Source organism: Gadus morhua, chromosome 23 (genome assembly GCF_902167405.1).
Source record: "Gadus morhua chromosome 23, gadMor3.0, whole genome shotgun sequence".
Lineage (NCBI taxonomy): Eukaryota > Metazoa > Chordata > Actinopteri > Gadiformes > Gadidae > Gadus > Gadus morhua.
In genome coordinates, this window is record NC_044070.1 from 23,891,626 (window position 1) to 23,918,409 (window position 26,784).

Sequence of the window (26,784 nt, forward strand, 5' to 3'; positions counted from 1 at the left end):
CCCTCCTCCCCCTCCTCCAAGCGGACACGGGTCCGAGTTGGCGCGTCGGACGCCCATCTCCAAACCCTCTAATATCCTTCAGCCCGCTCCACCCGCTCCACCCGCTCCACCCTCTCTACCCATCGGCCCGGCCTGCCAAGAGGGAGAGGGGTCAGACCGGCAAGTGGTGGGAGCCAGCTGGGGCCGCGGAGAACCGGCTGGGACGCCGGCCACAAGGCTTCAGAGGACATCTCCAGCACCCCTCCCCCCCCTCCCCATTCCTTCCTCACACTCCCCCCCTGGAGGATTACCGGCCATGGGATGATGGGGGCAGGTGGAGGCTGATGGAGGCTGATGGAGGCTGATGGAGGCAGGTGGAGGCTGATGGAGGCTGGTGGAGGCAGGTGGAGGCTGATGGAGGCAGGTGGAGGGTGATGGAGGCTGATGGAGGCTGATGGAGGCTGATGGAGGCAGGTGGAGGCTGATGGAGGCTGATGGAGGCTGATGGAGGCAGGTGGAGGCTGATGGAGGCTGATGGAGGCAGGTGGAGGCTGATGGAGGCTGGTCGAGGCAGGTGGAGGCTGATGGAGGCAGGTGGAGGGTGATGGAGGCTGATGGAGGCTGATGGAGGCTGATGGAGGCTGATGGAGGCTGATGGAGGCTGGGCTTTGAGGGTTCCTCCAGGTGGAGGCGTGACAGACAGCTGTTGTTCTGTTGTTGATTGTATCGGCTTGAACCGATCAGTGTCGTTTGTGTCGTTTAGTCTAGTGAAGTGTGCGCCGATACCGTTGTGTAGTTGGCGCGTGGTACGGGTTGCTGCGAACACACATTACACACACAAACACACATGTCACAGAGACACTGTATCACACGCAAACACACACACACACACACACACACACACACACACACACACACACACACACACACACACACACACACACACACACACACACACTACACACACTACACACACTACACAGACGCAATACCCCCACGAGTCCTGTGTTCAATTATGCTTGTTTGACTGGATTACCATCAGCCTATCTGTATTTACAAGTTCCACTCTTCGACTGTGTGTACTTAGTGTTGGGCAAAAGGCTGCGTTTGTCTGTGAGTGCTCAAATGGGTTCCTGAAATATGCATGCCTTCGGCGGCTTTATGCTGCTATCTGCATCAATAGAGTTAGGACTTCTACAGATGTCTGTTTGAGTGTGCTGTAAAACTGTATCGTGGTTATTTTCATTATATTGTAGCAGTATCAATATTAGTAGTCGTCATATTGTTTAAAGTTGCAACAGCTGTTAAGTATTATACAGAACGGTAATTTATACCGTCAAGATGGTGTGGGTGCTTAAAAGAGCAGACAATAATGTGTTAACGTAAACTTTGACACGCCATCACAGGAGGTTTTTCAGAGTAATGATGAGCTGTGTATTGTCTTGGATAGTCGCATCGTAGGGAAAGGGAGAAATCCACGGCATGGCAAAGAAAGAAGTCCTTTCTATGGAGGGAACACGTCGACGTCAATAACAAGGCGGGAAGTGTTTTATAAAAAAATGCACATTACAAGCGAGGGGACATTTTGTGTAATGGTACATGGCGGCGTGGTGGTGGTCTCTGCTTTTTAACCTATGAGCATTTGAAAACACTATGGATTACTGTTACAATCACAGCCAGACCTCGCACCAAGGCCGCCAGAGCGCTCTGTTGTACAAGAACAAACCCGGGATCTTAGAGTCACGTCTTTATCCCAAGGCTAAACTCTTAAATTAAACAGCTCCTCCATTCGCTTGGAATTTGGAATTCGTCTCGCAACAGATATCTATCACATCCCCTGATGTAGATAGTGTTTATTTATATATTTATATCATCTTTTATTTATTTATTTATTCGCACCGCCGTTTTAAATACCGCCCACGTCTGCTCCACATTTCATTCTCTCTCTCTCTCTCTCTCTCTCTCTCTCTCTCTCTCTCTCTCTCTCTCTCTCTCTCTCTCTCTCTCTCTCTCTCTCTCTCTCTCTCTCTCTCTCTCTCTCTCTCTCTCTCTCTCTCTCTCTCTCTCTCTCTCTCTCTCTCTCTCTCTCTCTCTCTCGTCTGCTCCACTGCAGCAACAGAGACTAGATCCACCATCTTTTTTTTATCTATTTATTTGTGTATTTATTTGACCTTTGTGATTCCAACCATATCCATTCCTTACACTGCACCTAGTGCACATTTACTCTATTTTTAAATGGAGTTCATAAAATATAATAAACAATCAATATATTAAAAAATATCAATAATAAGACAAATCAGGCAAGGGCCATCCTGAGAACACTGACGACTTAAGGTATCATTGATCTGCTATCCCCCAACTCAATATATAGAGGTGTTGTGAAAGAACAAAACAGGCATAAGGGCACCTGACACAAAGGTGAAATAAACAGAGATTCCTTTTTTGTCTCACCATGGGTGGAGAGTCTTTTGTGTGAATGGTAATTTGTATGCATTAGTTATTGGGACGCAATGGGTCATGACTTCAGTGTAAAATGCAACAAATTAAATTCCGTAAAGTTTTTTTTCTTTGTTTAATCGTGAAGGTCATATTCACAGGGAATAAATTAGATGAGGTGTGGAAAGCTTGCCTGAGCATTATATGAATATCATATTAAAGTATTTTTAAATTTGGTTATAGTATGTATTTAGCTTTGAGAGATTATTTAGTTTCATATTTCCTCTTCCAATCAGCTTAAATAGTGTCCTTGTTTGAATGTAATAGGTTGGTTCAACATGTGGTAGAAACATGGTAGACATGTAGGCATAGATTTATGTAGAGTAGATCCTCTTATGAAATATGTTCCTTTAAAAACTGTTGCAAAACACAACTTAAATCATTCAAAGGCCACCTTGAAAATTACATATGACAACAGTCGCTGACCAAGATTAATTCAAGCCACAAATAATCATGATAACTCAACAGAAATGTTGGCATTTTCGTACGCTTCAACACGTTAAACTTGTGTTTACTGTAAATAAGGTTTCGTGTTTATATTCTGTATGGAAAAAACAAGTTTTGTGCATATATATATATATTTATATAGTATATCAAAAATGCTCTCCACATACACCATACAAGTGAATAGGTCTGCAGCTGAAAGCAGAGATTGGTCTCTGCCATCTGTCATCGTGAACTGTGCGCTGTGTTGGTACATGGAGCACAGCACAGGATAAGATCCCTTTGAGATAGGTGCTCCTCCTTCTCCCTTCCTCTATAAATACCCGAGATATTAGCTTTGATGAGACAGGGTGATGGATAGAGGTAAGAAGGGAGATTACCAAACAAAGAAAAGCGTTTAAGTGGATAACTGGTATAAACACAGTATAAACAGCCTTTGGAACCTCCTTCGAAGTGTTCCACGTCATTATTATATCACAGCTTCAGTCTGGAGCTGCTGAATTTCCATTTTTCTGATATTAGAAGAGATTTATTCGGTCAAAGGGTTGGTGGTTTGGTTTGTTATTATATATGAAACGCAGAATCACTTGCTGAACAAGGACATCTAGTGGTCACTTTAACTATGGCTGGAACCATAATGGTGAAACATTCATCGACATTAAAACCACTGCGTGTACTCAGTTTATTTAGCAGTACAACTGGAGGTATTAGGTTACATTATAAAGCTTACATGTGAAATATGTATTGCAGTATTGATGTTTAAAATATTGGTCCATTATACTTTCTATGCAAGGACAATAATGTATACAGAGTGACCCATTTTAAATGACCCATGGACAACAAATATCAACCCTAACCCTAACCATATGAATTCACAAAAAAAACATGCAATGTACCCTTCCCTAATATAAAAAGGATTCCTATTCTCCATTTGAAAAACAACATCAATAAACAACAAACAAGCAAACAAAAACCGAAAGCTAAAGGTACCTCATGTCTCGCTGCCTGATTCCCGCTGGGAGTCTGGCGAGGGTCCACTCAACGCACCAATCATCTCCAGCGCTGGGGGCTTACGGCCTGATTTGAAGGTGCTCTTCTCGGCGACCTTTACCCTAAACTGTTTGGAGTGGAATCAAAGAAGTAGGAGAAATGATTAAGTGCTTCTAAATATAAAGGCCATAACTGTGCGTCTATAACCAAGAGCAGGTGATTCACCAGGAGGGGGTTAGTCTGAGTGTCTCCTCGGCAGCCGTTGTTTTATTATAGCAATGAGATCTGTGTGTGCAGAAACACTATCAGCAATGAGAATTAATTAAGAAATAAAACTAATAGAATCAAATGTTGGGTTTTGCCAAATTGTTATGTTGTGCGTCAGTGTGTATGTGTGAATGCATCAGTCTGAGACTGTGTGTGTGTGTGTGTGTGTGTGTGTGTGTGTGTGTGTGTGTGTGTGTGTGTGTGTGTGTCTGGGGTTGCATGTGTGTGTCTGCCTTTGTGCGCCTCAGCCTTAGTTTGTCTATGTGTGTGTGGTTATGTGTGCCTGTGTGTGAGTGAGTGTGTGTGGGAGTGTGTGTTTGCGTTGCGCATGCTGATCATTTATCTTCCCGGGCCAGCTTGTTGCGTATTGTCTCCCTCTCATTCCGCATCGTGTTAAAGTTAAACAACTCAGCCAATCTTCAGAACCCTGACAGTTAGCGAGATGAATAAATAAACTAACACATTCTAGCAGCACGCACATCCCAGATGTGGATATTTAATCGTTCTCCTCAAACAGAATTATTTCAGTTTTGCTTTAGCCGACTCCCCAGCCTCATTACTATTGCATCGGCCACCAGCGACTTTTATTCATCAGGACTGCTTTACATTATTTACAAACTGGAAACAATTGAAGGGGGGCTGTGGGGGGCGACGGGGGGGGGGGGGGGCACAGTATTACAGGATTGGGAGACACCATTAAAGTCCAGGAGTCTGAATTATGAATGGGAACGACGTTTGGACCGCACACTCCCACACCTCTGTATGCGGACAGAGATTAAAAGAGCATTTCCCTCCTTGCTCCCTCCTCGGCGTGGATAAAGGTGGGGGAGCAGAAGTAGGACAGAAGGCATGAGGCATCGGCGGACTGACTCACAGCCACAGCCGAGAAACATTAGCGGCGGAGGAACGCTTATGAAACAGGAATTAATGATTCTTTAACCAGACAGTCTCGCTGTAGGGGAGGGGGGGGGGGGGAGACAGATGGAACAAGGAGGTAGAGGGATGGATTTGTGTAGCCATGTATTCAGAGGAATGGTGGGCACCCCCCCAGAGATAATATAAACCACATTGTCTAAGCTCTTGTCTCCTAATCAGACTTTAGATTAGTAAAGACTGATGGCAGTTGAGCTCACATTTGGGTGAACTGGCCGTTTTGCTATGTTTCGCTTCATGATGTGGCATAATTGGCGATTAACTGAGAACAAAAGCTATGCAAGCCCTCGTAAACGGTCAAGAGAATGTCTGTTTAGGTTTCAAATCAACACGGTGTAGACTGGCCACTTTAGAAACCCCCTTCTGAAAGCTTCCTCTACGCGCACAAAGGAGATTCTCCTCAGTAAAATATCTCCCCTATGAAACAGGTAACAAGGCATACCTCTGCCCCTTCAGGTGTTGGTTTCCGGCCCAGGCTCTTTGCCGTTCCCTCCCAGAGGTTCTGTCATAGCATAGGATGGCTTGAGCCGAGGTTAGCTAAGCTCTAACGAGGGACGTAGCATCGTAGCATTAGCAACAACACAGAGAGGCCCATAGTCACATGATTAGCAGTCAGGCAACCTCCTATTGATTTACCTTCAAAACGACTTTCTTACAACAAAAAAAGAATGGTAGTTATATATGTTTAATTCAAGGTAATGAACACATCAATACTAGACCCAGCGACTGAAAGTTAAACTATGTATTATTAACAAACCATAAAAAAAAAAAAAATCCATACAAAGGCGAGTCTATTGAAAACACAATTCCTCCCGCAGACTCTCTCCTCAACAATGTCCGCCACAGACGTTTTCTTTCTCGCCAGAAGTCCTTCGATTCATATCGGCCCTTTAAAGATATCCCCCCGGGCCTGTGTCTGAGCCAACTACAAGTGTGTGTGTTTGTATAGATTTACATCAGCGTTAGAGAGCCGGGCTTCCTCCTCTGATCTCCTCCATCAAAAGGCCAGGATTCAGAAGGGCATGTGGACCCAAGGAGGAGACAGACTACAAATCAGACCTCCTTTACAGTACGTCTGATATTCCCCAGACAGGGTCCGTGTTGGGAGATGAAGCCCGATCGACAGCCATTAGAACAATGGTGTGATCGCTGCCTCGGGGAACTTAACGAAACACCAGATCATAATAATAACCAGCGTGTTGCCTTGTTCTATTGATGCTCCGCTGTCCGCTGATATTGAATATAAAGTCGTGTTGGGAACTGTTAGTCAATAGGAGTGAGTCAATATTACAGGCATTGTTTAGGAAGACAATGAGCTCGCATTCAAAAGCAGGTGTAATAATCAGAGGGTTCTTACAGCAAGGAGACGTGATATTGTAAAATGAGACACTCATCCCGTCTGGCCCAGTGTGTGTGTGTGTGTGTGTGTGTGTGTGTGTGTGTGTGTGTGTGTGTGTGTGTGTGTGTGTGTGTGTGTGTGTGTGTGTGTGTGTGTGTGTGTGTGTGTGTATGTGTGCATGCGTTCTTGTGTGTGTGTTTTGTGTGCGTCTGCGTGTGTTTATGCGTGTGTGTGACTGCAGTAGGTACGGTGTTGACACTAGGAATATAAATAAACGGTGACAATGGTCTCTGTGGGAGTGTGGCTGAGCCAATAGAAACGTCATCCAGGCTCTTCTGTGTGGGGCGATGTGAGGTTATAACTTTGAGTTTCCCACAATGACGAACAGAGGCATACTATCAGCACTAACAAGGGCTATTGTTAGTTACTGTTGTGTTCCACATAACAAAACAGTCATATAGACATATGTTGGTATACTACTACTATTGCTAATAATTATTATTATAATAATCTGCGTCATCATCGTCATAATAACAAAATCAATAATAAGCACACACTTGACACGCCCTTCTTTTTTCATTTAATCCTCAAGATATATGTAAAGGCTATTATTCGTGTTGCCGGCCTTTTGGGTCAACTGTAACACCAATCCTTATTTCCTTGAGTCTCACAATTCTACAAGAAACCTACAGAAACAGACATGGTCTCATTGTAGTCCAAGATATGTATTTCTAGTGCCTTGTGTACTACAGTGTATATGAAGGAGATATAATCTGAGTGTTGGATTACCACCAGACCACAGTGTGAAGATACAAGCCTGTTCTTGCTGCTGTCACAGGGCAGAGGGTAGACACCATAGGGTAGTCGATATGAACCCAGTATCTCCTTATGACACCGAAGAAACACAGGTAATGTGTGAGGATTCCAAGAGAGCCCATGAACCTGAAGTGATTAAGGTGACGGACGTTCAGAGACAATATGTAAAGAGCCCTGGCTCGAGCAGGAGATTAAACTTCTGTAAAAGTTTCCATAATTATAACCCATGAATTAACATGTCAAAGACACTCCCCAAGCTGTTCCTGTTTGATAAATCCCACTTGTTGTTTTTTTCTTTTTCTTAAATAAACCACACATATTTACATTTTCGATTTTACTGTCAGTCTTGTCCTTAAAGGGACTCTTACCTTTGTTGCATTTTTACACTTTTTTTGGATAAGGTTAAATTGGTATTAATAAGGTAATAACACTCTAATATGCAAGACAGACCCACCAGGAGTAAAAACAAACAATTATTTTACTCTCATAATATTTAGTGAAAACTTCAACCAATAAAATTCTTCGGACCGAATGACCTTATTGGCCGACAGACCTGTCTGTTTGCTGCATGGATATATAAGGTTTTCCGTCTGCTTCTTGTGGCGCATTCGGGCCCGCGTCATCAAGGCGCGTCCTCAACTAGAGGGTTTGTTTTGATTCCACGGCAGACAGTAGCGAGTAGCGACCGTAGCGACTGACGATGGCAGACCAAAGTGGTCCACGGCGTACTGAAACTGCACCATTCAGTCCGATTAGGGGACTCATCTCGGACTCAGACTCACAGAGTTACCCTCCTCTGGAGCCTCAGGAAGACCTCCAGACTGTTGGCCACCAACTGCACCATTCAGTCCGACAAGGGGACCCGATTCGGCCTCAGACGCGAAGTTGTCCCGCTACTCTGGAGCTCCGGGAAGACCTCCAGACCGTTGGCACCCAACCACACCACTCAGTCCGATTACGGGACCCATTTCGGACTCAGACGCGACGTTGTCCCGCTACTCTACAGCTACAGGAAGACCTCCAGACCGTTGGCACCCAACCGCACCACTCAGTCCGATTACGGGACCCATTTCGGACTCAGACGCGACGTTGTCCCTCTACTCTGGAGCTACAGGAAGACCTCCAGACCGTTGGCACCCAACCGCACCACTCAGTCCGATTACGGGACCCATTTCGGACTCAGACGCGACGTTGTCCCTCTACTCTGGAGCTACAGGAAGACCTCCAGACCGTTGGCACCCAACCGCACCACTCAGTCCGATTACGGGACCCATTTCGGACTCAGATGCGACGTTGTCCCGCTACTCTGGAGCTACAGGAAGACCTCCGGACCGTTGGCACCCAACCGCACCATTCAGTCCGATTTGGGGACCCATTTCGGCCTCAGACGCTACGTTGTCCCGCTACTCTGTTTGTAATGCTCATACACCTTTCTTATACTCAGTGGGACCACTGTCCTTCAACATGGGGCCTCAAAACGGTATCACACGAAGCCCATAAAATTACAGTGAGCCACCTGCTAAATTTCTTGTTTACTAGACCCCTGGTAGATATTATGACCCCTGGGAGTCTAAACATAACCCATGGGAGTCTAAACATAACCCATGGGAGTCTAGAACTTTTGTACTGTAGCGACCCTGGGACAGTTAAATAGTTTGTGTTATGTGTTACATTATATTTCGTTGTCCGCTATGCCAGTTGTTCTATGTGCATGTATTGTAATGTTCTTCTTGTCAATCAGCGTGGGGGCGAATCATTAGGTCAGCTGGGGGAGGGCCTTGGAAGAACAGGAGGGTGGGGGCCTGCACGCGAGTGAGACCGTGTTGGGGGTTGCCGGGGTAACCGGGGTTTGTTTTGTGTCGGTTTTCTGCCGTTGGTTACAATGTTACGGGTTTCAGTGACCTGGTTTTGGTTCATTAAAACTACCTTCAACTACTAATGACTCGACATCATTATGTCACCGGCGAGGTCGTTACAGTACTCAAAAAAAAAATAACGCTTAGTTTTGTACTCTAAAAAATAACGCTTAGGGGGTGGGGCATTGGAGGAAGGCGGGATGATTTGAATGTGCTGTAATTCTCAAATGCAACAAAGGTGAGAGTCCCTTTAAGGTCAGATTCATGTTTCATTTTCTGCCGTTTTAATTGAAATTGATCAATAATGTTAACCTTGTTAACATCACTCAGTAGGCTGCCTTGCAAATATTAACATGTCATTGACAGTCATTGAGCATTCCACACAATACGCACCATGTTTCAGGGGCACGACTCCTCGTATGTTTGGGAAGGGGTGGGTCGGGGGGGCCCAGCGTCGCTCGATGGCCTGACGGACGGTGCGCGTCGTATCACCGACCCTGCCTGCGGGTATTATGAAAGGAGCGAGCCAGTGTAGCCGAAGCTCACGCTGCCGCGTCGCGTCACTCGGAGCTCATTCGGTGTCGCTGAGAGACGGAAATGGGACGAAGCAAACATGACTGCGCACTCAGTGATATGCGAGGTTTTAATTACCGTGCAGCATCTTGATTGTGGGAGGAGCCATGGTCCCTTGGAACCATGGACATATTAAAGCGCTTGTAACTCGTGTTAAATAGTCAAAAACACATTTTATTTAAGGGTTGTAGGCTAAGGGTTTTCTTTAAAAAAAAATAAAAGTGTGCCAAAAGACTATAATGCTAAAACAGTCGCCAAAAGCATGATGCGCAAAAGAACTTCGGCAGTCATACAGCATCACACAGTCATACAAATCACAATTTTTTAGAAGCTGAATAACGAGTGCTATGTTGGAGATTAGCGGTTGAGCCATAGCAACACTAAAGCATGGGCCACGCCCCTATCTCCGAGAGCTGGTGGGAATCACGTCGCCGGAGGAAGTGACACGCCGCCACCTGTTCTCATTTCATCCCGCTCTCCCCGGGCCTCTTGGATCACCGTGGAAGGGCTGACTCCCAGGAACTCCCTGAGGAATGGATGCAAAACTCACACTCTGCAACACTCGTCATCCACTTCCTGACGGAAGCCACCTGTTCAGGAGCTCGCCCCCCCCCCCCCCCCCCCCCCCCCCCCCCCCCGCCACACGGCCCCTCCTCCAGTCCAGCACACACACTGTGTGAGGGGAGGTGGAGGGAGACGGAGGGATGGGGGAGGGGGATGGAGAGAGATGGAGGGAGAGGGAGGGAGAGGGAGGGAGAGGGATGGAGAGAGATGGAGGGAGACAGAGAGAGATGGAGGGAGAGGACTGAGGGAGAACATTATTGATGTGGCAGAGGGGGCAGAGTGGAGTAAGGCAGGGTATTATGTTGCCCCGGTGGCCGTTACCAGATGTCTGATTTCACCCCGTCTTTATTAATCTGTTCTTATGTATCTCCCGGCGTGTATACACTTAAGTCTGTAATTCGATACACACACACACACGCACACTCGCTTATGGACGCCATTTTGATCGAATTTAAAATTCCATTTAACTCAGGCTAAGCGCTACGCCAATACCGGTACCCGGTGGTATGATACCCTGAAACATGGATTTGTCTCTTAAGAGTTCCCAGTGGTTGGCTACTCTGGAACATGGAGCTAGCTTAGCAGCTTCATAAAGCGAACGACTTGATTAGAATATCTACTACTAGAGATGTTCGATGCCACTGTTTACTTCCCGATACCAATTCCGATTCCTGAACTTGAGTATCGTCCGATGAAGAGTATATACCGATACAACATCTAGCATTGTATTATCGGAGAGATTCCGACACTACCGGCATCGGTATCGCACGGAACAACACTACCTACTACCAATTGGAAACCTAACATTCCGAACGACAACCGTTTAAAGCCTGAGATAACCCCGGCGCAGACGGAGCCTGGCTCTTGCCCCCCCACCGTCACCACGGAGGTCTAGGACGGGGCCTGCATGGTTTGGGTTCGGGAGCTTGATGAAGATGAAGGCCATCCCTGCTCCAACCAGGCTAATTGAGGTTGAGGGACAACTAATGCATGATAAATGGGGCAAGGAGTGGGTCCCGGTGGTGCGAGGCACGGCTGGCATGAGATCACAAGCGCTAATAGAGCCAGAAACTTTCGCCGGGAGTGTGAGAGACATCTGTTAGCAGCAGGGTGACCTGGAGCTCCGTCGTTACCAGCTAGACCCACCAATGTTTTGCTGGCATGTCAATTTAAAGCGATATATATGTTTGCCGGGTAATTCGAGCTGTCTCCGTCAGCCCTGTTTGTAGGTGACAAATGAGCGCACCATGCAGTGCAGCAGATGGCAGGACCGAGCCATCAATCTGAGACGGGGAGACGTGTGACGGATGAATTCTCCCGCATAAACAGTTTCCAACCAAGGAGCACTGGGGAGGAGATTTGCTCACAAACGAGCGCTTTGGTGTTGATATTATGGACTTTAAGAAACGCACACAGCGTCTCTGATTATATTTGATGTAGTTTCCCGGTTAAATATCGACGGCGTTTACTCTATTCGTATTTCTGTGTGGTGAAACGACTGGAAGCTGTGAGCAAAAGGAACATAATACGAGAGTTCACACCGTGTGCTGAGACAGCAGCATACTGACTTTCCCTTTTTATTTTTATTTTTGTCGAATGGCACGAATTACCATGAAGGACTGAAAGCAGCAGCCTGGGTTACAGCCATTCGGAGCTGGTGAGGAGAACCCTGGGAATATTACAGCAAAGTTTGCAAATAAGATGAGGTAGTGTCACATCGTTTCATGTTACACATTCTTAGGCAAAAATAAATAAAAAATCCCCCAAAAATCGAACAAAACCTTTGCTGGAAATAAGCATTTGAAATAGCGGGAATATAAAATCTTTCCAAAACGAAAAGCAAAACAAAGAGAGCTGAAGGCAGCGATAAGGTCTTTCATGATGAAGGCATCACCATATGACACAAGACCACCAGTGAGCCCCATGAATAAATCATGGCTCGCCAGGGCAGAGGGGTGTAAACAGTTGTGCATCTTCACCTCAGATGCCTGCAGAGGCCTGTCAGACGCCAGCGTTAACAAGGCCTGCCTCCTCATCACGATGCAGCCCATGTTCCAGCAGATCCAAGTCCAAACTTGACACCCCAGCCCCACTACCCCCCCCATCCCTACCCACTTCCAACCCCCCAACTCCATATATAACACAAGAACACACTCTGTGCTTTTCCAGAGTCGACACAAATTGGAAGCCCAGAAGGGAGAGGGTAGCGTTGTTGGTAATCCCAAACCATGAGGCTGTTCTCTTGGCCAGCTGTACCGACTCTGAGAGGACAGTAAAGTGTGAGCCGACAGAAGCCATTACTTTCTGCACACTGTGCAGTGTAGATCAATAACAACGGTTGCTTTCGACAGATGGATGGCAGAGAATAGCACGTTTTTCAGTGTATAGCAAACCGTTCAATGATGCAGTTTGGACATACAGCACATAAGCGCTGGGTTATTTGCTCCAAAGACCCACGTCGATATGGATGTATTTCACCTGCTGATCTCCAAGGGAACATCTCTCTGCTGCTAGGTTACGGTAGCCTGTTAGCAGCAGAGGTGCCTGGCTATTCCCCAAAGAGGAGTCATTAGAAGAGGTTCAAGCTAATGTAAAAGATTGGCCCATTTGCTCGTAGGCTGAGGGATGGTATCTAGCAAAAACACGATAGTTTACAGACAGGCCTATTTCTTAATGAAGCATAACTAAGTGTCTCCTGCTAAACCTTGCCTTTTCCCGTGTGAGGTATCGAACAGAAAATGCCCTTTCGGGGTCGATTTCATCCTCATCTTACAATACCACGATTCCATACACAGACTAATAAAATGGATACGGATTAAGGCAATTTTTCAGAATATAGTTTATTTATAATTTATAATTGGCAGATACAAAAACTTTTTAACTGTATCCAAAATGTGCAATAAATCACGGCTGATTTTTGTTTTCAAACGAAAAAAAATACAAAAAGACAATCTATGTTGGGAAATTAATTGTGGACAACAAATGTAAACTGGGGTGACCGGTTTATACAGAGGAGCTAATAACTATTGATGACATTTTACCGACTACAGTTCACAAATCTGCCCCTCTCTCCCAAAACGATACCCAAAGTCATGTGTCTGTGTGCATGTGTATGTGTGTTTGTCGTGTACATAGATCCAAATGGTGACATTCTATTTCCACATTGTTAAATACAAGAAAGGCCATCATATCTGAAAGCAGCACAAATGTGTACAACACATTGAAATGAAATAACGTTTCTAAAAATTGTACCAAAATGATCATGAGGACAAACCATGAAAGTAAAAAAAAGAAAGAAAAAAAAAAGGTGGAGGTTTGGTGAGTGTTTGGGGGGTGGGGGGGGGGTCAACAAACATAGCAGTAAACAAATACCTTCATTGCAGAGATGTTCAAACAATACCAGAGCTTGTTAAGTGCTAATCAGCTATACATTGTGGACTGAAAATGCTTCTGCACTTTCAACAAGCGTCAATCTCCAAAGTCACACGTCGAAGGCAATAACGCTTAAAGGATAACAGGCCACCCTAATCCCAGGCTATTTAGATACTTTGAAATCACAGCAGATACCCCTGTCTGGTACTCGACGGAGTCTAGCTCGTTAGAAACAGCCGGGACACGGAAATTAAAACAGGACACACAATTAAAAAGTACACCGGGTTAGAAAATAAAAAGACCAACAATTCACTTTCACATTTTTAACTCGCTTTAAAGAAAACCTAAAAATAAATGCAACAGTCTAACCTTCGATCGACATTCTTTGCTATGATGAGGCTGAGGAATGAAAAGTCTAGGGGTTAACAGGGGGCAGGCGGTTACAGTTTGATGCTGGTGCTTTACGCTGCGTCTCCTGATGATATGAGAAGAAGCAAAAGGACGTTGGTTGATTGATAATCCGACCTAAATTATCCTGTGGTCACTACTAGGAAGTGTGCACTTCCGTCCAGAGGTTTTGGCTGTTGTAACTTTAATTTGAATGATAACTTCTGCGGGACAACTCAGGAGAGGCAAGATCCAAGTGTTTTCTTTTTTAAAAAGGTCAACCTTCAAGTGCAAAAGTCTCAATGCGTTTGTACTGGTGCTGCATTACATAATCAGCGGTCGGCCACCAAGCCCCTAATAGATACTGCAGCCAAACATACACTGCTAAATCCTTTTTATATGACCCCCTCCAACCCCCGATCACACACACACACACCTCCCGATGGCAAAAAAAAACAAACACAATTCTTGCACACACAATGTCCAGCTGGTTAATATAAAACAATATTCCTTTACACAGCCAATAACGCACACCTAGATCCTTCATTCCTATATATTTCAAAGCCGTTTTAAACATGCAACACCTTCCAATCTTCCTATCCAAATGACTGTGCCAACTTCACTGTGACTTTGTTTGGACATTGTCTGCACCCTCTAAAAACTAGAACTATGCACTAGGAAAAACATACCTAAAGTTGTCTGAAAGACATTACCAAATACTTTTCAAGGACACCCATGTCAACAAAAAGATACTCAAACTTAGCGTGTCAATTTTTTTTCCCTGTCAGAATCTCTGCATAAAGCACTTGCGTCGCATACGGTGTGCTCTCCCTTTGTTCTGAATATACAGCCCAGTAGAGAAAAATATGTGGGGTAGTGGAGCCCGGTGGGAGCGGATACGACGGGTAAGAGACACCAATCACAAAAAGATTTCAACGCCCTTGAAAACAACATGTGACAGTGAAATACAATGACTTTCATGAGGCCGACTCTGGAGTTTCGTCATGTCCCTAAACAAAAAAAAGGCATGGCCTGGCTTTCGCGAAACGCCTGCGATACGTAGGCTCACAACAGCTAGGGTTCTGTGATGTGGAGCTAGCAGGCTCAATACAAGCATCACCGGGGGAGGGGGGGAAAGGAGGAGCCAGCCCTACATGGGGACTGGGTTCATTGGCTAGAGGTCCATTTTGTTTTTGGGTACTGGATGGGTTACATCATCCGTGGGGTAAATGCTATTGTGCGCGCACATGGAACGTCCTCCTAAGCCCTCACGACATGGTCAGTCATTTAAAGATGGCGTACGAGTGCACGTTCTTAACAATCTTGAGCCGTTACTTCATGCAAATACAAGCGTTGCAGATCATGAGAAATGGCGTTTCCCACGTCCGAGCTGTGGTGCAGCGTTCGCAACATTCCTAATGGGGAACCGTTAAACTGTTGTCTCGTCTTTTGCTTGCTCATTTTAATTAAAATTTCGAAAGCTTAATACATCAAGTCACTGCTGGTCCTCCCAAGAGCACAAGTGTAATATAAGCAGCGTCATGTATCCGGTACCTTGTCTACCCTTTGCTTCAAGGTGATGGCTACATGCAGTCATACCACTTTATACCCAGTTTTTCATTTGCCAAAAACTAAATTATTGGTTAAACCCCCTCACTGAGTAGTCTGGGGCCAACTCAGCAATTCAATGAAACCGTCCCAGATCATTTAAGTCTAAGCCTATTTCATGAAAGGTTTTTCACCAGGCCTGATGGTGGCTCTTATTGACTGACCGATAGCAGCTCGGGAACAGGTCATGAAGATATGAAGTTAGTGTTTCATTACGTTCAAGTAGGTTACTAATAAAAGTGCATGGTACCATAGATGGTATAGCCCTGGTACAGATGTACATCATAATATGGCACCCAACTGAAATGATACTAATAGTTACTAGTGACTAGATGTAGAAGGAACAAATAAAGGACATGCATTGGCTAGATGATCAAAGTGTTATTGAATAAGGAATAAAATACAATGTTGTATTCTCTTGGAGACTGATAACAGACGTACCTTTTCCAAAGCCATACATGGCTGAAGAAAAATGTAACGGCTCTTGGGGCGTGAATTTCCTTTCCTTGCATCTGTCCAAGGAAGGGAAGACTATGTCAAGGAGGAGCTTAAAGGTTGGGTATGGAATTCTCTTTTTTGGCAATTTTTGCAAAATTACTTGAAATCCTTATCATAACCCACTGAGTTAGAAGTACTGACATAAAATTTAAACAAGTCAATCATCTGTGGAACGGGCAGGGCTCGAAAAACTCCAGCCAATGATTTCCAGAACCACCGAGTAAGTACGTCAAACGGTCGTACTGCACACCCCCTCCCCCCGCGTGACCCCTTCGTGCGCGTACTCAAAGCTCGTGACCCAGAGCAAGCTTCTGTTTGTTGTTATCCTGCGGTAGCTACAGGAGCTAACTAGCTAATGGCTCGCTCTCGTGCATCTGTGTTCGCGCTCGTGCATGATTGCACGTCCATGTACTTGGAATGGGTGGAGTCACAGTCAGCGTTGAAGGAGAGGGGGTAGGACCATAAGAGTTGTGTATTTTTTTTAATCTGCTGGCGTTTGGCAAATCCCATACCCAACCTTTAATTTAAAAACAGAGATCATCTTTGGCTATTGAAGCAATTAAAACACCCTTCACGTTATCTTACAACGGTGTCAGAGGGCAAGTGTCTGTCAACAGTAAGCGCAGAACAAACAAACTGTTTAAAGTGTTGATGACTCAGACAACAATGTGTCACACAAAACCATCGTCAAAACAATGTGCCAATGGTCACAACCAGTCTGCAGGGGGGGGGGGGGGGGAACCAAAGGATATTTTAAAAGGGAGGGATCCAAATTGTGGCTTCCCCCTCGCTTCAGTATTCAGAATATTTACCATGCCACATAAAAAAAGTCAAATTTCATAAGTCGTTAAAATTCCAACCAACCTAAAGTCTTTTTTCTTTGTACATGTTATCGTGTTCTAGGTGGACTGCTAGCGTCACAAGTTCCCTCATCAGAATGCTCATGCTAAATGTAATGTATGGTGCGGCCTGGATGGTCTCCCCGGAGGCCTCTCCGAAGAAAAGCCACGGGCTGGCGGCCAATCCGGGCAAAGAAACTCAAGTGGAAACCGCGGGATAAAGGACCGGACAGCGACAGAGTCACCCCGACACAAATAAACGGCGACTGAAAACCAACTTCCCCAAAACAATGGTCGTCTGAAGTGTAAACCTTGTTTGAAATCTCTTAACTGAACCCAAAAAGTGCAAATTGCTACCACAATCCTGTCCTCAGTAGTGCTTCTCCTGCAGGTAATCTTTCATCTTGTTGGGTAAAGGCAGTTTCTGAATCAGGTCGATCCTGGTGTACTGTCTGATGACGAAGCGACACAGATACTGCAGCGAGCGCACTTGCATAAACCGAGACACGGGGTTGGTCAGTCTGACGGGGTAGGTGGCGGACCCGGGGAGGCGGGACCTGGAGTAGCAGAAGGCTCCGCTCTCCGAGTCCTTGATGGAGTAGTCGATGAGGTCCACGATGGACGTGTGGCCCTCGACGTCGGGCTGCTCGTAGAAGCTGAAGCGCCCGTTGGAGTGTTCGATGCGGGTGTGGAGGGTCTTCCCCTGCGAGCGGAAGCTCAGGCTGAGCAGGTAGCGGTCGTCCGAGCTGTCCCGCACCAGGAACGATCCGTCCAGCAGGTTGACCAGCTTCTCCTCGGCCTCCCAGCGGGTGATGGGGCCCCAGTACCAGCCCTGCCTGGCCAGCTTCTTCAGCTCCTCCGTGAGGCTGGTCACCACCATGGGCCCGCTGGCCTGCACCGAGTCGTACACCCGGCTCACCCCGGGGGCGGAGTGCGGGTCGAAGTTCAGGTGATGCCTCACACGCTCGGCCACCCGGCTGTCCGTCGAGCTGAACCCTGAAAAAGTCCTGGGGAGCTCCCGGTGGCTGAGCGGAGAGAGGGGCGGCGGGACCTCCGGCGCCGAGCCCTCCAGCATCACACCGGCGGGGCACACCAGCAGGCCGTTGACGGAGGGCTCCATGTAGAGCTCCGGGGGAAGGCCGCCCACCAGGTCCAGGTCCTCCTGGACACGGTCCGGCGGAAGGAGCCCGTCCTCCGCCTCCGTGACCACCTCCATGGGGGAGGAGTGGTCCAGGCAAAACGAGTGAGGCCCCTCGGGGTACATTCCCTCGTCTAAAGGCAAGGTGTACTGGATGTAGTCCTGGGGCATCAGCCCCAGCACCACAGGCACGTCATGTTCAATGTTCAGGTGCAGCGCCCCGTTCTGCGCCTGCTGCTGGAGGCTCTTGAAGGACTCCGCCCGCTCCTGGAAGAAGCCCTCGGTCTGGAAGTCGTGGAACTCCTTGCGGACGCCGTTGAGGCTGGGACTGGGGCTGGGGGAGTGGACCATGGCTTTCACCTTCACCTCCATCTTGATGCAGGCCTCGTCCGCGGCCACGGAGCGGATTGGCCACGGCGACGGGCTGTAGTGGTGGCTCCGCAGCGACGAGGACCTCAGCGGACGCTGGGCCTTCACCTCGTTGAAGCTGATGGGCACCGAGGCGGACGAGAAGGTGTCGTCGTCCTCCACGGAGCCCACGGCCGACGAGCCGCCCTTCACCTTGGCCTTCTGCTTGGTGGACAGCCGCCTCTTCAGCGAGCCCATCAGACTCTCGCTCTTGGCCCGGCCCTTGTTCTGACCCCCCTTGTCCTCGTCGTTGCCGAGGTCACAGCCGGCGAGGTCTTTAGTATAACAGCCCCCAAAGAGGGAGTCCTCCTTGGAATAGTCAGTGGTCATGGAGGGCTGCTGGAGCATGACAAAGTCGCCCTCCTCTTTGCCCTTTATGTTCAGGGACTTTCGGATGGTCTTAAGGCTTATCTTCTTCATCCTGGCAGGCCCTCTCGAGTGGCAGCATGGGGGGGGACGGCTCCCCGGGTATCCTGAAGAATGTGCTATCCACAGTGTCCTCCCATCAGGCCACACAGAACTAGTCATGCATGTAATAGAGTGGCCATACCCTGTAGTCGAAGAAACACACAGATTGGTGATTCAATTACAAGATAAATATTCTAAAGCACATGTTGGCAGACAATAACATTAAACGATTAACATTGGTAATAGTACCACCCACATTGACAGCATCTGATGCAATACAAAATGAAACCAACAGCAGTGTTCATAATCAAAGCATCAAGTGCAAATACTTCCTTTGTATTCACAAAGGCATGTTACACTTTTTGTGACACAAAACTGACTTTCATGTGACTGATTAAACATGTTAATAATTTGCAGCCAAACCAAAGACTACAGTTATAACCCAGCTGTAATCTGATTACTCACCATTACGTGCCTGCAAATGGTGACTCAGTTGGATGGGCTAGGTTCCACTTCCACCAATTCACCTCTGATGCTAGAAGTGAAAATGAGCAATACTCAGTAAAACATCAAGTTATCCAGGGAAAAGTCAGTGACAACTACATGCCCATTCGTGGTCAGATTAGATATGTCAGACTCATTGATTCTAAACCACGGTGTTTGAACCCGCACTGTTGTGGCAATAGCCTATAGGCCTATGGGTACAAGACAGGACACATTGGATATAGTTCACCAACTGGACTCGTTTTTAGTTTACAGAACAAGCATTTATATTGACAGTGACATGAGAGCACCTGTGGAAACAATCGCCCAGGTACTGACTCCCAAATCACTCTATAGTCACCTCATCTTAACCACTTCATCCTTGATCAACTCAGTGCTAACAGAGCAGCTACCATGTCGTTGTTGATGTCACCATCTCTCCACACTGGATTTAACCAAACAGCAAAACCCAGACCGTGTCTTACCCTAGACGTGAGGTGTCGCCATGTCCCGTCAGGTCAGACGATCAGGTGTGCCAGCAAAACTCGTTTTGTCTACAGAAAACGTCCTTTAAAAGCTCGATCGCCAGACGGTTTGTGTTAGCTTAGCTACCTAGCCGTTAGCAGGCTACGCAACCAGCTAGCATCGTGTGGGTTAGCTTTGGAGAACATACTTGTTGTGCGGTCGGACAGTCGCCCTCACCAACGGTTAACGGCCGTCCCCCCCCTGCGGTTGGTATCCCTTTACGCATATAAACATGTATACATCAATGCCAAGCGCCATCAAAGGGGTGACAGCGGGCGCTATCCTGGTGTTGGGAGCTAATACAATCTAGCCTCACGGCCTCTCGCTTTCTTCCTTTGTTGCCTGTTGAATTGTGGGAGAGCAGATCCACCCTCAGCCAATCAGAGCCTGGCATGGGGAATACATCCCAAGCAGGCTAGCTTGCATGTTGTTACTCACAAACTATTGGTGATCTCTATATACCATTGAATAATGTAAACCCTGGCCTTTGAGGGGTACTTGTAAACATGTAATATAAATCAATTATTGTAAGAAGGGAACCCTTGATTTAATTTGCTTTGACAGTTCACTTTGAAGTGACAACTTCGGCTGAGGTGGGTGTTGTATCTTGTTAAGTAATCAGACAGGCACAGTGGGAAATCATTTTGAAGATTTTCTTTTGCAGGTGCGTAAACAGGCACTTACAGAAGAGGGGGCTAAGGGTTGCTAAGCACCTTCTTTCAGATGCCAATGCTGCCCTTTTTTCAAGGCAATTATTTTGTTTCTCAAAGATTTTCTTTTTGGAAATACATGGCCTTAATAAACTGTATAGCAAAGTAACGCAAACAGTTAATATTCTATAATTTGTCTTGTGTTAACATTCTTTGAATGCACTGCAAATACATGAATGAACCACAATTTAAACGGTGTTTTCTCCGCTAGTAAAAGACAACAGATGTGCGCAAGGTATTTTGATATATGGCTTGTTAAATCCAGATTTAATAATTGTAATACTTGAAATAAAAACCGAATTTCAACAGTGAGCATCTGTTTAGACCAAGGCTTGTAAAGAAAGTATTAATCTCATCCATCTTTCACATTAGGTCCATAATGCCATCCATACGACAAGAACAAATGGTTACGCTCTAAACATTAATAAAAAAATAAAAGAATATTTAATTGTAAGCATTTACAATTCCCCTACATATTAGTGTACAGATTATTTCTAAATGCCAGGCATTGCGTAGCATTTATGCAAAAATATGTTTCCAATCTGTATTCCAGAATATATTAGCATAGGACTTTTCGAAACAACTATTTGAGATAGCAGCCAAAACTTGTACTTTGAAATGATACATTGGTTACCTAATTAGTGTCAGTATTGTTTTAAAGTAAATTGTGTTTACCACTTCCAGGCAGGCTAATTTGGACAATGCACCAAACATTACATTGTTTTTTCCACACTGTCAAGTGCATGGCATGCCTCTCCCCAAGCTATTAGGGTGGCTGTGCAGACAGGCTCTTTGCAAAGACTCTAATTACCAGGCCCTATTAGGGTTCATCAGGCTGCCTTAACTTGATGTGTTGGCGCAGAATAGGGGGGGGGAGGCACAGTGGAGTGGTGATATTATTATTCTTTTCGTAGATAGCACAACGCAGGGACAACGGCAGAAAAGGGTGCAATGTTTCTACAAGCTAAATTAGACCTGACAAATAAACTTTAGGCTGTTTGATATTTGCTTTGCGAGACAGTTAAATTAAACATTGAGACGGGGGATTAACGAGGTGGTCTTCTGTTATGACAGGGTAAATAGATCAAGCATTGACTAATAATAAGTACTAAGATTTACATGAAACAATATTTGCCCATAATGTAAGAGACAAGGATTACCGCAAGCAATTCCTTCAGATGGTTAGACCATACAAAACTCCTTGTATGTGTTTGCTTTGATTCTTTGCTTTCTGTAGTTGAATGGGCGATGCGATAACATAAAGTGAATATGGAAGGATCCTGTGATGCAGCACGCTGTGCTACTTAATGAACAGCTCATGTGGGGCGGCACCTCGTGGTTCACCTTCATTTCTGATGTAGAGCTCCTAAATGACTTGCTCAATATGCATGTGTGATGCTGTGGGCTCGACTCCGGTCCTCTGACTTGACTCTTGGTGCTGAAGGGGAGATTGTCTGGAGCCCCCAGGTGCCCCCCCCCCCGCCCCCCTCATATCCTCAACACTTGCAGTGGAGCGGAAGACGTGTACAGCGGGCATGTCAAACGGTGACAGGGCCGGTGGGACCACTTGGGCTCTTCGGTTTCAGACATGACTGTGGAATAACATAGCAAGGCGCTTGAGCCACACAACGCACTCCGAGAGAGGTGCATGCAACAGACACGCTCAAATCCCACACTACTGTTTCAATCCTGATACTATGACGGTACAGAACTCCAAGGATGTGTTGTAACCTCTTTTTTATGCTCTGTCTATTCATGTTTTCTCTCCTCAGCAGCCAATGAGATCCTACAATATGCAATATTTACAATTGTCTTTCGTATAAATACACATGTATGACTAATTATAGCATATAAATGTTATATTTACCAAGGGTTCAACAATGGTCGTTTGTTATCCACCCTTTATTTCCAATTAATAATTCTGACGGTAACTCTTTGTAACTGTTGTCATATGGGGTGCTATATTTTTTTAAATTATAATAATGACATGACTAATTAATTTATTTGATCTTGTTTAATGCTTGGTGGGGTCGTGCCAAAGGGAAAACGAAAAACAACAAAAGATCTTTGTGTTTATCTTGCGGTTCCCAGGTATTGGAAGTCTATGGGTTTTATTTTGCATTTTCCACAGTTTTTCCCTAATTCCATACAGACAATAATAATAATAATAATAATACATTTTATTTGTAGAGCATTACATTCGAAAATCTCAAAGTGCTACAGAGTTTAAGAGAGAAAAAAGGGTTGTTAAAACTTATATACAGTAAATGAGGAATTAGCAAAAGGCTTTTTAAAAAGATAAGTCTTAAGGTTTAGTTTAAAAGCAGCTGGAGTCTGTGGGGCCTTCAGATGGTCAGGGAGGGCGTTCCATAGTCTTGGGGCAGCAGCGGAGAAAGCCTGATCGCCCATGGTGTGGAGCTTGGTCTTAGGTGGTCTGAGGGTGTGTGCTGATGCAGAGCGAACGGTGTGTGAGGTGGTCTGGGGGTTGAGGAGCTCCTGGAGTTGGGGGGGGGGGGGGGGGGGCATGTCCGTGGATGTACTAGTGGGTGAGGAGGGAGACCTTCTGAATGTGACAGGGAGCTAGTGAAGGGATTTGAGGATGGGGGTGATGTGTTCATATTTGCGCACCCTCATCAGGATCCTGGCAGCGCTGTTTTGTATGTACTGGAGCTTCTGGATGCTCTTGCCAGAGAACCCCATGAGGAGTGCATTGCAGTAATCCGACCTGGAGGAGACAAAGGCGTGGACGAGCCTCTCTTCATCTGCCTGGGTGAGTATAGGCCGTAGTTTGGCAATGTTTTTGAGGTGGTAGAATAGATAGATAGTTGCTGGTCCATTTTAACACCCAGGTTGGTGACAGATGTGGAAGGGGGAATGTTTTGGCCAGAGAAAGTGATATTGGTGATGTGGGAGGAGCGGACCTGATGTTGTGTGCCGATGACGATGGCTTCTGTCTTTGAGCTCAATTGAAGAAAGTTGAGCTTCATCCAAGCCTCTCTCTCCTCCAGCAGGTGGTCAGTGTGGATGTTGGCAGGGGGCACGGTACAGCTGTGTGTCATCAGCATAGCAATGGTAGGATAGCCCATGCCTGCTGATGACGCTGCCCAGGGGGAGCACGTAGATGGAGAAAAGGGTGGGGCCCAACACCGAGCCCTGGGGGACACCGCGGGTGACACTGTGGGTGTGCGATTTGCTTTGCCCAGGGCGACGTGCTCGGGTCTGTCGGTGAGGTAAGAGGTGAACCAGTTGTGTGTATTTCCTGTGAGTCCAATGGTGTATTGCAGGCAGGGGAGGAGGATATTGTGGTCGACTGTGTCAAAAGCAGCTGTTAAATCCAAGAGGACAACAAGTCTATTCATTTATTTCATCATTTTGTGCTCATTATACTAACTTAAGTATGAGGTTGAGTGTATAATATTTTATAGATATTTTGGTCTTTGTGTTATTGATTCTTCCCTTTGAACACTTTTAAGGGAAGAGTCAATGGCACACAAAGTGAAGAAAATACACATATAATATATGTTATAAGTTTACACTGTGTGTGTACTTACACAATGTTAAGCTGTATGGTCTATTCATATATACTACAAATACCATAGATTAAACAGCACTTGTAAATATCATATTTAACCTGTGTAATGTTGACTAAGGGGCCCTTCAGAGGACGCGTGTTTATCTTGAACACCCCCGTGTGTTTCTTGAACACCCCCTTGCTCCCAACCAGGAAGTCAAGGGACGCCGCTCTGGCGCGTACGTTGAAAACAAACCCGGGTAAACGCTGCTGATGTGACACTGACAGAAGTTTAGCATCATGCTGATGTCGCCCGACTCGTAACGTTAGTGTCGTTACTTATAGATTTTTTTATCACCATCGCCACAATAATAAACTGGATATGGATCTTTCTCATCTTGTAAAGAAAATCGGTACGAAACGCACGATAATAAACTGAGCGAAGTTCGGTGGTCAGCATCTGCGCTGCTAACTAAAGTGGTCGCAGGATTGTAATTCTTACGAACTATATACACTATTTATTGTCTTTAAGTGTTCTAATGGCTCTCTAAAAATACCAGGAAACAATTAACAACAATATTGCCTTTTGAATCGTAGCCTACGGTTGATATAACACGAACGGTGAAACACGTTACGTTACGTTAACTGTACCGTACTGTAACGTTACGTGCTGTAACGTACTGTAACGTAAAGTTACGTAACAGTACCGTAACGTTACAGTAAAACAAAGTGTTAAGGTTCCACAAATAAACTCTTACAGGTGCTTCTAATAAAGTTTGAAATATGTGACCCTTATCCTCTATTCTATTCAACTGATCCTTCCCTTTCAAAGGTCACTCCCTTAAGGAGATAAGGGTCCGAGCCATGAAGAGCATCCTCTCCAAGCTGGAACACTCACTGCTGTCGCTGTCCGACCTGGTCCAGGAGAGGATGCTGTTCGTGGTGCTCCTGGAATGGTTCAACTTCCCTGAGGTCCCGATGCAGGACGAGGTCCTTGAACTGCTCTCTACGTTATCCAAGGTACGGACGAGTATGCAAGCCGATGGCATCGTACATAGCAAACCATGACGCAAGGTTAGAAAGAGATTAATAATAACCATAATAATGTAAGTGGACTTTTACAAGGATTTTGAGAGTTGGTTAATGCAGATAGCTGAATTACACAATATACGTATGTATTTGAGCGTATTTGCAATGCTGGACCAAATTATGAAATAGTTTATCTATTTTTGCCGTGATTTGATTTCCGGACGGTTTGCGGTAACTGTCATCTTCCTCACGTAGCATCCGAGCGCAGCCCAGATGCTGAGAGACGTTGGGGCGGTGGAGTTCCTTACCCAGCTGTCTCCTAACGTGGACCCCCGGCTCCGAGCTGTCATCGATGGCACCTTGGACCAGCTGTTCCATCTACCGGATCTACTCCCAAGTTATACCACCGTACCCCCCCACTCCAGCGGACACGGCGCAGACACGCCCCCAGGTAGCCCCCCGAGTCAGAGCCGAGGCATTCTGTTCTGCTTACTATCTACAATGAGAGAATATCAGACATATATATGTATACGCGTGTGTGTGTGCGTGTGCGTGTGCGTGTGCGTGTGTGTGTGTGTGTGTGTGTGTGAAGTCGCCCATTTCTGTGGGGCTTCGGGAAACTTTAAGAAATGTTCGTTCTGTTCTTCAGCGTTACCTAAAGACGATTCGGCCAAAATCGGTTACTTCCAGAAGAGTAGGCCAGGCCTCACAGACACCCCACCTCAGAGGATAGCAGGTATTTTAAACACATACATCGAGTTGTATATATTGACATTAAATTGCAGTGTGCTTTTATTGTGTTTTTAATTGCATCTTTTTGTTTGTTTTCAGTGTGTGAGTCTGTGAAATGCCTGAAGTTTTCTATGTTCCCGTGGTTGCCCTTGACTACCACGGACAGACACATACTTTCATCCAATGAAAGGTGGGTGAACTTTTAAAAAATAAATAAAGGGATTTAGTTTATTTTTACTCCCATCCATTTTCCAAAGCTAACCGATCCCCTTTGTTATTGTTGCGTTTGACCCAGTTCTCTGAGGAGCAGCGATCCCACCTTGGTACGGACCACTTGTCAACTCTTGCGCGATGTCATCATGCAGGACTTCCCTGCTGAGATCTTCCTGCAAAGACCCAGTATCGTGCAGGTAGGACTTCTGCCCCAATAAATCACACACAATGCATGCACACACATTTTTTAATGGTATTTTGCTAAGAAGCTTTTGACTGCTTATTTTTTTTAAAGAAAACCCTCTTTAACAATATGCATGCACATTAGGGCTTTGACTTTTGCCCAAAAATCATATTCGAAGTTAGTTTGTTTATTAATATTAATATTCGAATATATTCGAATATTTATTAATAATATTTTGACCATTAAATGCCTTCAGTAAGACCTGGATTGGGCTTCGCGAGATTTGTTTAGCGCGTTGCTATGGTAACCATTCTTGCGTGTTCCAACGGTTTATTCGGTTTCAAATATATCGCTGTCTAATCAATACTCTAATCAATACATTCACTGCCTCTTCCGTGGTCATTACAATATTATGATTAGACTGCGTCGGGTTCTCCGACGTCTCTCCCTCTTGGCCTGCCCATAACAGGTTCGAATATTAA

General features: G+C 45.8%; 2 protein-coding genes across 3 annotated transcripts in view; one reads left to right on the forward strand and one right to left on the reverse strand.

Moving 5' to 3' along the window:
- Nucleotides 1-16,586: 16,586 nt before the first annotated feature.
- Nucleotides 16,587-20,282, reverse strand: socs6a (suppressor of cytokine signaling 6a). The gene is made up of 3 exons (XM_030349237.1): nt 19,884-20,282; nt 19,381-19,450; nt 16,587-19,058 (listed from the first exon to the last, which is right to left on the reverse strand). The coding sequence occupies exon 3, from the start codon at nt 19,033-19,035 to the stop codon at nt 17,332-17,334; it is 1,704 nt and encodes a 567-aa protein (XP_030205097.1). The 5' UTR covers nt 19,036-19,058; nt 19,381-19,450; nt 19,884-20,282; the 3' UTR covers nt 16,587-17,331.
- Nucleotides 20,283-24,393: 4,111 nt separating this feature from the next.
- Nucleotides 24,394-26,784, forward strand: part of rttn (rotatin) — a 65,173-nt gene continuing 62,782 nt past the window's right edge. For both annotated transcript variants that reach the window (XM_030348339.1, XM_030348340.1), the window contains exons 1-6: nt 24,394-24,557; nt 24,977-25,164; nt 25,429-25,624; nt 25,823-25,909; nt 26,005-26,095; nt 26,201-26,315. In XM_030348339.1, coding sequence (XP_030204199.1) covers nt 24,527-24,557; nt 24,977-25,164; nt 25,429-25,624; nt 25,823-25,909; nt 26,005-26,095; nt 26,201-26,315 — 708 coding nt within the window. In that variant the 5' untranslated portion in view covers nt 24,394-24,526. The remainder of the gene's footprint in view (nt 24,558-24,976; nt 25,165-25,428; nt 25,625-25,822; nt 25,910-26,004; nt 26,096-26,200; nt 26,316-26,784) is intronic.